Here is an 11,524-nt window from a genome sequence, read left to right on the forward strand (position 1 = left end):
AGAGATGGGTGAGTAATTTCAGTTCACTCTTACAATAAAATGGAAGCTTCAGATTCTGGCCTAGCAAAGGGAGAGTCTCCCCAGACTCCTCGACCAGGGTGACCTCTGGGCTTTAGCCTTTAGCCTCCAGGATCTGTGAGGCCAGGGAGAGAAGACTTACCTCATCACCGTCAAGGTGAGAGCCAGGTTCAGCCATCCAGCTTGACTCTGGGGAATCCCAACTTCCTTTAATTTCTGACTATTTAGCCTCCCTATAGCTTTCATATCTTTAAGGCACTTGAGAATATTCTTTAAAATATTATATCAAGCAGCTTTAGGTTTTTAAAAATAATTGTTATAATTGAAGATGGAGTGTTGGTCCATATTCTTATCCAATATTTTTTTAAAGTTAATTTATTTTTTATTGGTATTCAATTTACTAACATACAGAATAACCCCCAGTGCCCGTCACCCATTCACCCCCACCCCCCGCCCTCCTCCCCTTCTACCACCCCTAGTTCGTTTCCCAGAGTTAGCAGTCTTTACGTTCTGTCTCCCTTTCTGATATTTCCCACACATTTCTTCCCCCTTCCCTTATATTCCCTTTCACTATTATTTATATTCCCCAAATGAATGAGAACATATAATGTTTGTCCTTCTCCGACTGGCTTACTTCACACAGCATAATATCTTATCCAATATTTTGACAGAAAACCTAGGATTTTACTTATTAAGAATTCCAGGAAGAAGGGCACCTGGGTGGCTTAGTGATTGAGTGTCTTACTTCGGCTCAGGTTGTGATCCCAGGGTCCTGGAATCAAGTCCTGCATCAGACTCCCTGCAGGGAGGCTGCTTCTCCCTCTGCCTAAGTCTCTGCCTTTCTCTCTGTGTCTCTCATAAATAAATAAATAATTTTTTTAAAAAAAGAATTCCAGGGGGATGGGGTCCTTGGGTTGGTTTAGCAATCTACAGATTCTAGACCTCATGTTGTCCTACACCAGTTGTGTCTGCTGTTTTGTTCAAGCTTGTTGCCTCATGGCTGTAAGGTGGTTGCTACTGCTTTATCACATTGTCATGCTACAGTTGCTAGTGAAGAACAGCAGTAAAGGGGCAAAGGTGTCCTGAGACCCTACATTTTTAAGGGAGAAATAGGATTCCCAGTTATTGTGGTATATTCTGCTCTCAGCATCATTGGCCATACTTGGTCATGTGCCCCACTCTGGATCAATTACTGGAAATGGGATTGCCAGATTGCCTTCACCCAAACTTCATTTCCCACCCTGCCAGCCCCAAGCTTAGAGCAGAGCCACTCCAACAGCTCTAGGTTCCTGTTAGGAGGGAACTAGTGAGCAATGACTGCTGTGTCACTACCATCAGTGTGCCCCATGGCCATGCCTGGGAGAAATGGCTCTTCCAGGTTGGCAGAGCGGTGGACACAAGAATCTGTGCCGGGGTTCCTGTCCTTTTGGGCTCTGTGATGCATAAGTGTGCTCCCCACCCCGGTTCTGCTCTTTATTTCAGCAGACTGCTGGGTGTCCCATCTGGTCCCGCGCCTGAGGTCTGTGTCCTGGCCATTCCACCCCTTGAGGGTTTTGCATATACTCGTGGGCACCCTACATTTCCCTGGTTCCAATGTCACTGGGGGAAGATGGGAAGGGAACGTAGTGTTAGCATAACATTTTTAAAGTTCTCAACATGTGACTGAGAATTTAACGAATATTATGATAGTCAATGCTGGGAGGAAGATTCTAGGCTTCCCATTTCAAATATGAGGAAATGTTGGTGTAAAGTGGCATAATGTCTTGCCCAAGAACAGATGGTCTTTTTTTGGAGCTGGGACAGATATTCAAGTCACTTTCTTGTACACAGCCATGTCCTGCCTGGTCCCTGAGGTTGAAAATTAGGTTTTCCCCTCAGGGGTTCATCTGGGGGTGAGTTCAGCCTCATCCAAGCATGAAGGAAGAGGCATCTTTTGGAGGCCAAAACCCTCGCTCTGTCTCATAGTGGGACAAGTGGGAAGGACAGGGGAACATGCTTCCTCTTTGTGGGGGACTGCTGATGTAGAAACTCCATAACATGCCTCAGCTGACACATCCTGTCCCCGTGTCGGCTGCAGGCTCTATCCTACCCAGTGGCTCCAGGACGGTGCAGGCTGCAGGGATCTCGGCATGTTTCCCCATGTGACCACCTTCCTGGCCCTCAGTGAGTCCTGAAATGGAAATAAAGGGTTAGGGGGACAGCGTGAGTGGGCAGAAGATTTGGGGAGGGGGCCTGCTTCCCTTCCCAGTCCTGCCCCCAGTCCAGAAGACTCCAGGATCCTGGGGGAGTGAAGTAGGTCAACACCCTACCTCCTGCCCCAGACAACCTAGGTCAGACCATGTGGGTTCAGTTCTAGAACAGAGATTAATTCAGACTCCAGAGGGGCTGGGGGAGAGAAGCACCTATTTGGAAGAGGGGGCCGGGGGCTTGTCTTGAGACTATTTCAGAGCAAGAAGATGGACTGGGGTGGCCCCTGATGGAACTGGGAGTGGTCTCTCTCTCACCAGATCCTCTCTTTCAGCGCTCTGCCTGGGTGGAGGGCTCCACGCACAGCAGGGTGAGTCTCCTCCTCATCCTCTTTGCATCCCAAAGGCAGCTCTGGACAGGATGGTGCTGACCCTGGGAGGGCCTGGGAGGAGGCCCTGAAATTTGCCCCAAATTGCAAACAATCGCCAATGTATGACCCTTGCAAACTCTCTCCCTATTCCCCACCTGTGCTTCCGACAGCCACCCCCCTAAACAATTAGAACTGTGCAGGACCAGGCTGAGCCCAGGGCTCTCCCACACAAGCCCAGACCCCCCTCTCAGCATCCCCTTGGCAGAGAGCAGAGTCGTCAAGTGCCAAGTCCCAGACACCATCCTTGATCCCAACTTCATCCTCGATACAAAACACATCACCAGTGACTTGATTTTTCAAGGATAATTTTAAAATTTCACTCACATTTTTGGAATTTATTTTTCATATTTTTTTCTATTTGGGGCAAAATATTAGATTTTTAGAGTCCTTTCATCATCTCTGCTCAGATCAAATAAGACCCACGAACTGCTCTTTGGTCTAGATCTGTCCATCCTCACACTGTCCAGCTCACTTACCTCCAGATACCTCATCTTTCTTTCTCAAAAAACACCATTTCCCCTTCAACTCTGGACCTCCTCACACACTGATTTTTTTTAGGTCAAATGCCCTGGCTGCTGCTCTCTACTCAGTGTGCGTGCTTCACACTGGACACTCTGCTCTTAGCTCAGATGCCTCGTCCTTCCAACCTCCCCAAGAGGACCCCTCAATTCCCGTACTCACCCCCAGGGCATGCATCACAGTCTGCATCTGTGGACTCAGACAAGTATTTGATGAGTGTCTGTCCTCCCTCAATACTCTCAGCCCCGAGAAGGCAGGGATCATGAGTGTGTTTCTCATGTTTGTAGAACCAGTGGCACATGGAGAGCATCTGTACATGGATACATAGATGCTAAAATACAGTAGAAGGAAGGAAGGAAGGAAGGAAGGAAGGAAGGAAGGAAGGAAGGAAGGAAGGAAGGAAGGAAGGAGAAAGAAAGAAGAAAGAAGAAAAGAAAGAAAGAAAGAAAGAAAGAAAGAAAGAAAGAAAGAAAGAGAGTAGGCAGACAAATGAGCAAAGAATCTCTCTCAGCTCCTGCCTCCTGAGGGATTTTTTTTATTTCTTTTTATTGGAGTTCAATTTGCCAACATATAGCATAACACCTGAGGGATTTTGTAACTTTGATGCTGCCTTCCTGTTTTCAGGACTACAAAACCCCTCTTCCTCCACCGCCAGCCTAGCTGAGGCAGACGGGGGTTTTTAGGAGCGTTACAAACAAGGAAGTAGAAATAAGGCTGATCTATTTTTAACTGTTTGAGGAACCTCCACACAGTTTTCCAGAGTGGCTGCACCAGTTCACATTCCCACCAACAGTGTATGAGGGTTCCCTTTACTCCGCATCCTCTCCAACATTTGTTGTTTCCTGCCTTGTTAATTTTCCCCATTCTCACTGGTGTGAGGTGGTATCTCATTGTGGTTTTGATTTGTATTTCCCTGATGGCAAGTGATGCAGATGCTTCAACGTGGATGGAACTGGAGGGTATTATGCTGAGTGAAGTAAGTCAGTCGGAGAAGGACAAACATTATATGTTCTCATTCATTTGGGGAATATAAATAATAGTGAAAGGGAAAATAAGGGAAGGGAGAAGAAATGTGTGGGAAATATCAGAAAGGGAGACAGAACGTAAAGACTGCTAACTCTGGGAAACGAACTAGGGGTGGTGGAAGGGGAGGAGGGCGGGGGGTGGGAGTGAATGGGTGACGGGCACTGGGTGTTATTCTGTATGTTAGTAAATTGAACACCAATAAAAAAAAATAAAAAAAATAAAAAAAAAAAGAAATAAGGCTGAAATGAAAGTAGAAAAGACAGAGCAAACCCAGAGATGGGTGCTCCACAGAAGACTTGCATTGCAGACAGGAATCCTCATCCACTGAGGTCTGTGGGACCAGGTGAACTGGTGTCCCAGCACACCCCGCACTGGACTTCAGCTGGTGCTTCGCAGATTGCGCCCCCTAGCTGAGGCTAGCCCGTCCGGAGCCATTCCTACAACTCCAGACTCCTGCTTACCTTGTTCCCACAAATGGCCTGTCATCTTCATCCACTGTTTCTGTCCCAGCCCACCCCACCCCCCATCAGCCCCAGAAAGTGGCCACGGGTAGGAGCCGTCTGTATGTATGACCTCCCTCCCACCTCCCAGGACAGGACAGGCTGTCTCCTCAGAACGGACCCCAAGAACCTGCTCTGCTTCCCTCCTAGGGGTCCTGCCCAGCCCCTCCATCTGGGCCCAGCCGAGCTCTGAGATTCCCCGGGGGCAGCCGGTGACCATCGTGTGCCAGGGCCCTGCTGGGGCTGAGACATTCCGCCTGGAGAAGGAGGGAAGTGCTCTACATAAAGATGTGAGGAACCCACAACATGAGACGCAGGCCAGATTCCCCATCCCTGCGGTGGGTGAAGACACTGCCCGGCGCTATCGCTGCCTCTATAATAAAGACGGCACCTGGTCTGACCGCAGCAAGGAACTGCAGCTGGTGGTGACAGGTGAGGACATCTCACCTCTGCCCTCAGATTTCTCTGGGCCTGAGTGATGGCCGGATGTGGCCTTCGGATGGGTGCTCAGGGTACAGAGAGGCCAGGAGTGGGATAGACCCTGGGGGTGTCCACCTAGCATCGGTCCTTCTGCCCTGGTCACAGAGGACCCCCCACAACACACACACACATCTATTCTTCAGCTGGTGAGTAACAATGCTTGGGGACATTGCTGGGGGGGTGCTCTATGCTGGCAATCGGGCTGCAGGCCCAGCCTCCACCCCCCTAGGCTTGGGTTAGGGACTGGTGAGACCACAGTGAGGGGCTGCCACCTGCAGGGCACCACTAACTGGTTGAACTACTTGTGCCAAGTGCTGTGAAAGCAGTCAATGCTAGTAGCACAGGATGTGGGAGGCACTCTCCGACCTCTGAGAGCTCCCCCCCAACTCCTCTAATGTGCAAAGCCTTGCAGGTTTCATGCCCAAAGGCACAAAGCTCTGAAGGGGTGGAACCAGCCCAAGGGGGGGAGGGGCAGACCTCAGGTGGTGGCCACCCCCTTGTGGGCAGGGTCCTACTCTTGGCAGCTCTGCAAGGAACCTGGGTCTAGAGGCACAGAGAAACTAACAGCTCATCTTCCAAACTCAGACTCTGCGGGAGAGACCAGGGCTCTTGATGGTTATGTCCCCACAGTGGCATTAGGTCAGGTAGAGGAAGAGAGAGCCCCTCTAGGAGAACCCTGAACCCGATGGGTGGGGGGTGCACAGCCTCACCTGCTGCCCCATCTATTGCTGTGCAGACTGAAGGTCGGAGCAGAAGCTCCACAGCTCCTGCAGGGATTGAGATTCCAGCCCTGCCTTGGGACTCTATATCCGGTGGTGAATCACCAAAATCACACCTGGCCCAATTTCCTTATGCGCCAAAGGGGCAGTAAGTGTACTGACCCTGGAGCCCTGTTTCAGGGATATAGGGGTTGGTTTACGCAGGGCATGGCACTCAGGTCTGCTGAATGGGATAGCATGAAGACGTGCTGGTCTTACTAACGTGAAGGAATGGTTTTCTTCTTTTTTAAGATTTTTAATTTATTTATTCAGAGAGAGAGAGAGAGGCAGAGACACAGGCAGAGGGAGAAGCAGGCTCCATGCAGGGAGCCCGATGTGGGACTTGATCTCGGTCTCTAGGATCACACCCTGGGCTGCAGGTGGTGCTAAACCGCTGCGCCACCGGGGCTGCCCAGGGTTTTCTTCTCACTTCCTTGTAGGCACCAGACACCCACCTGCTGAACGCTGGATCTATTTGGGGAAATAAGGGAAAGGGTCCTTGTGGTCCGAAATTTTAATGGGAAAATTAACTAGAATGAGGGATCCCTGGGTGGCGCAGTGGTTTGGCGCCTGCCTTTGGCCCAGGGCGTGATCCTGGAGACCCGGGATCGAATCCCACGTCGGGCTCCCAGTGCATGGAGCCTGCTTCTCCCTCTGCCTATGTCTCTGCCTCTCTCTCTCTCTCTCTCTGTGTGACTATCATAAATAAATAAATAAAAATTAAAAAAAAAAAACTAGAATGAGAACTAGAAATGTTTATATATATATGTATATATATAAAACTTTATATATATAATTTAAATAGAATGTATCTATATAGTTAACCCATATAAACATTAACTTACAATATAAAATTTCAGATCTATAATTTAAATGTATTAGAATGTATGTTTACATTATGTATTAAATATACAACTAATATAATTAATGTAAGAAAATACATTAATATATTATTACATATGAATATACTGTGCAGTGTTACATATTATATAATGTCATACATTATATTCTATGTCATGGATTGCTATCATTTATACATGTAAATGTCAATAGAAATACGTACCTTATAATAGTAAATATGTATGATTGAGATATAATTGAGATATATAGTTTATACATTAAAATGATTTTACATTATATATAATTAAAATTATCTAAATTAAATTATACATATATAAGTTAAAACACAAAATTTATTTTTTAAAGATTTTTTATTTAGTTATTTATTCAGAGATAGAGGCAGAGACACAGGCAGAGGGAGAAGCAGGCTCCATGCAGGGAACCGGATGTGGGACTCGATCCCGGGATTCCAGGATCACACCCTGGGCGGAAGGCAGGCGTTAAACCACTGAGCCACCCAGGGATCCCCTAAAACACTAGATTTAAAATGTATATTTATATTTATTATATATGACAGCAGGTAGGGTCCTGCACCATGCATCAAGGACAAGGCATTGAGGGGAGACATTGAGGACTCAGCCTCTAAGGCAGCGGGAGGGAGGGAGCACCGTCCAGAAGAGGCGACATGGGGGCTCAACCCTGTGCACTCTGAGGAGCCCAGCAGCACCTCGGTTTGGCTACGAGTGAAATGGATGAGTGGTGCGTGCGCAGAGTCCAGGGCCATGCTGGTGCGGAATGATTGGCATCAGGCCACAGGAGGACGTGGAGTCTCGGCCTGTTGCTCACAGAAGGGGGGCTGTGAGAAACAGAAAGAGTTCCACCCCCTCCATGGGGGCTGCTGTGAGAAACAGGAGTCTCAGCAATGGGGATGTTTGCACGTGGGATGGGCATCCAGAAGCAAGCAACCGAGGGGAGGGTGGAGGGCAGGACCATCCCACACATCCCGCCAGAAGTCATTAGCCCAGTTGTGGCCACTGAGCCCAGGAAAAATGGCCAGCACAGCTGAAGATCTCACTTTTAAATGTATTTAATTTAAATTTCAATGGAAGTAGTCCGGTGAGGTTATCATACGACAGCACGATGTAGAGCATGTCCATCCTCGTACAAAGTTCCATGGGTCTGTTCTAGAGGAGCCCCCCTTTGGGGTGCTGGCTTGGGAAGACTCAGCCTTCTCTGTCCAGCTCAGGCCTCTGACCTTCTGACTGTGTGCTTCATTACTCCTTCCTAGAAGTCTCACCGGTGCCCTGGGATGACAGTAGCAGTCTCGGTGAGTGAGTGTGCTCCTTGGGGAAGGGGAAGGAATGGACTCTGGTGTTGGTCATCGTCCAGCTCTGCCAGTGCCCCCGGGACAGAGGACTTCAGCACTCAGGACCCTGGTTTTGGAATAATGCTTCTCATGTCATAGGACTATTATGCACTTCAGAGATTTTATACCTAGGTGTGTACATGCCCGGTAATGCAGTAGGTGGTCAATAAATGCACGTCCTGATAATCTGGTTCCATCTTCCCTGTTCCCCCAGGCCTGTCAACAGAGCATGTTTATATTCTTATTGGGGTCTCTGTGGCCTTGTTCCTTTGTGTCCTCCTGCTGGCCCACATCTTCATCCATCGTCAGCAACAGAAAAAACACAGTAGGTCTCAGGGGAGGGTCGGGGTGTTGGGAAGAAGACCTTTCTTTTTAATTCATACCCCTGATTGTCCTCAGGGCCCTCCAGCAGCAAAGGTGAGGAGCAGAGGACCCAGGAGAGGTAAGGTCCCCGAGACTGACCCCGGACCTTCTCCCAGTCCTCTGCCTCCACGCGGGCCCCCAGGACTCACTGTTCTTTCCCTCCAGGGTCAGCCCGGCTGTTGACATCCGAGAGAGGACACCAGGTGAAAGGCCAGGGAGGAGGGACAGGCCTGGGAGAGGGGAATGTTTGGAAACATTCTAGGATGTTCCAGATGGAGTATAATATTGAAAGCTGAAGCTATGAATTTTTGGGCAAATTTGCCTTCCGAGACCCACCCCAGAGACCTGACCCCTTGTCTCTCTCTCCCCTCCAGATCTGGCTACAATCAGCAGACTTCCTGAGAGGGACAGGGAAGGGAGCATCTCCGTAAGTCCTTGTGTGCATTATCCATTGCCGCATGATAAATGAGGCTTAACAAAGTTATCTCCATTTGTTTGCTCAGCAATTTGGAACCAGGTTAGCGGGGTAGTTCTGGCTCAGGGTCTTTTTGGAGGTGGCTGTGAAGATGTGGACCAGGGCCGCATCAGCTCACCTAGGGCTGGAAGATCCACTTCCAGTATGGCACCCCTGACTGACTGGCAGGGCCCTCCGTTCCCCCCCACTGGGGCTTCTCCATGGCAGCTCCCCAGAGAGAGGTCACAGAGAGGGAGGGGCCGAAGCCACATTATCTTTTGTGGCATGCCCTCATTCTGCCATAGCCTACTGGTCACACAGTCTAGCCCTGATCCTAAGTGGGAAGGAGCTAAACAGGGGTGATCCCAGGAGGTGGGATCATGGGGGTCACATGGAGGCTGGCTACTAGTTAGTCTTCCCTTCCCACAGTCCCCTACCTTCTCACCTGGGTCTCTCTCTCTCAGACCCCTACTGCAGGAGGCCCCCAGGACGTGACATATGCTCAGCTGGACCACCACATCCTCACACAGAGGACAGCTCCAGCCACATCCCCACAGTCTGTGGAGCCCATGGCTGAGTCCAGTACATATGCAGCCCTTGCCAGACACTGACTCCATGCCCACCTCGCCTCTGCTCCTAGACGCATGGGGCGTCATTCCTGCAAAAACATGAAGTGGCCATTTGGAGGACTTCCCAATGGAATCATCCCTTTCTGGAAAGCCATACAGTCAGAGATCCTGGAGGCAAGGCCAGTGTCAGGAGGCTTCTAGTCAACATTTAGAAGATTCATTAGCCATGTGGTCCCTCCTGACATCAACTAGATCCTTGGAGAGAGCCTGTAGCATTTATTTCCAAAGACCCAGCTACAGATTCCTAGTAGTTTCCAGAGACCCAGCTATAGTCACTTGGCTGTTTCCAGAGACCCAGCTATGGTCTTGCAGTCCCACAGATGATTCCAGTTGTGTCCTGTGTATCCCCAACTGCCCCTAGAGGCTCCGTTTTAATTTTCCACTCAGCTGGCTCTAAAGACTTTCCAGAGTTTGGTTAGTTGATCTTGAACTGGGACTATACTTGCGCAGCTAATATCTGAGACACTGTTTCCTGCACTATGCTTCTCTTTGTTCATCAATAAAAGTTTTCACAGGCCCACTCTGCAGCAGTCCTGTGCAAGGAACCAGAGTACACAGGTAACTCGGTCCCAGTCTCTGCTCAGAGTTTTGAGCAGAAAACAAGACAAAGAATGCATCAGTGTTTTCTGGACGAGTGTCCTAGGGATGAATGAGGGAGATGTCTGAGGGGACGTGTGCCTGAGTAAAAGCGCAGATGATACAGCCCCACACATGCCCACAAATGCATGCATGCACTCACATACACACAGACACACACCCCTGCACATGCACATGCCCACCAATGTACACACAGACACACCTACACAGGCACATGTTCACAAATGTACCCGTGCACACATATACACACAGACACCCCCCATGCCCACAAATACACCCATGCAATGTACCCACAGACACATACACCTGCACATATGCCCATGCCCACAAATGTACCCATGCACACACTGTACACACAGACACACATCTGCACATATGCACATATTGCAAATGCATACACACATGCACGCAGGCTACTAGACATTATATATGGACAGTATGAGGGAGTTCGTGAGGCCGTGATTGCACAGGGAGGGCTCCTGAGGTGTTCAGTCCACGCGAAGGAATGTGGCAGCTTTCTGCTTCCCATCCCTACTCCAGACTCATCCACACTGGCTGCCCTGCATTTTCCAAAACAACAGGACCGTCCAGCTCTAAGACCTTGTCTTTCGTTGATTTTCACTCTCTCATGTCACTCAGCTAATGCTCTTTCAAATTTGGGATTGGACATCATTCTTCCTAACAGGCTTACAGCAACTCCTCCATGTAAAGTGAGGGGTATCAGCTTCCTGCAGCTGCTATAACGGGTGACCACACTCCTAGTGGGTTCGGACAACACAATTATTATCTTCAGTTCTGCATGTCAGGAGTCTGAAATCAATTTCTTTGGGTCCCAAATCAAGGTGTCCACAGAGCCACGTTCCTTCTGGAGGCTCAAAGGAGAGTCCATTTGGTTACCTTTTCTGGCTTCTAGAGGCTCCTGCATCCCTTCCTCTGTGGCCCTCTTTTCATCCTCAGGGAGCTCTATGACTTCTTCACGTCCCGCTCTGATTAGGACTTCTGTTTCTGTGACACCTCCTTCCCCTGTCTCTGATCCTCGTGATTACACTGGGACCACTGGACAATCCGGGATCATCTCCCATCTCAAAATCCTTAACTCACTGACAACAGTAAAGAACCCCTTTGTCATATGAGGTAAGGTAACGTGTAAGGCAGCACATGAACAAGTTCATCTCCCACTAGTCAGCAAAATGGTGGATGTCTGATTTCCCCTGCCCCTAGAACCTCCACCTAAGAGGAGGTCAGATAGGAGACTATGGAGATTGGAGATCAGGTGCCCACAGCGACAGGTGACCCCTGTGTGGTGCTGTGGTTGCTCACCAGCACGATACCCTCCCTTCTGGGCTCTCCGTGTCAC

At 49.3% G+C, this 11,524-nt stretch overlaps 1 protein-coding gene across 3 annotated transcripts; it reads left to right on the top strand.

Annotated features, from left to right (window-relative positions):
• Window positions 1–2,026: 2,026 nt before the first annotated feature.
• On the top strand, window positions 2,027–10,093 carry LAIR1 (leukocyte associated immunoglobulin like receptor 1). Of its 3 annotated transcripts, XM_038527876.1 has the most exons (9): window positions 2,029–2,181; window positions 2,540–2,575; window positions 4,831–5,112; window positions 8,047–8,085; window positions 8,339–8,449; window positions 8,524–8,566; window positions 8,653–8,690; window positions 8,862–8,914; window positions 9,406–10,093. In XM_038527876.1, the coding sequence occupies exons 1-9, from the start codon at window positions 2,148–2,150 to the stop codon at window positions 9,550–9,552; spliced, it is 783 nt and encodes a 260-aa protein (XP_038383804.1). In that variant the 5' UTR covers window positions 2,029–2,147; the 3' UTR covers window positions 9,553–10,093. The 3 variants fall into 3 exon arrangements, with proteins under 3 accessions (XP_038383806.1, XP_038383804.1, XP_038383805.1); XM_038527878.1 differs by lacking the exon at window positions 8,339–8,449 and having other exon boundaries at window positions 2,027–2,181; XM_038527877.1 differs by lacking the exon at window positions 2,540–2,575 and having other exon boundaries at window positions 2,038–2,181.
• The last annotated feature ends 1,431 nt before the right edge of the window (window positions 10,094–11,524 follow it).

This window comes from Canis lupus, chromosome 1, assembly GCF_011100685.1.
Source record: "Canis lupus familiaris isolate Mischka breed German Shepherd chromosome 1, alternate assembly UU_Cfam_GSD_1.0, whole genome shotgun sequence".
Classification (NCBI taxonomy): Eukaryota; Metazoa; Chordata; class Mammalia; order Carnivora; family Canidae; genus Canis; species Canis lupus.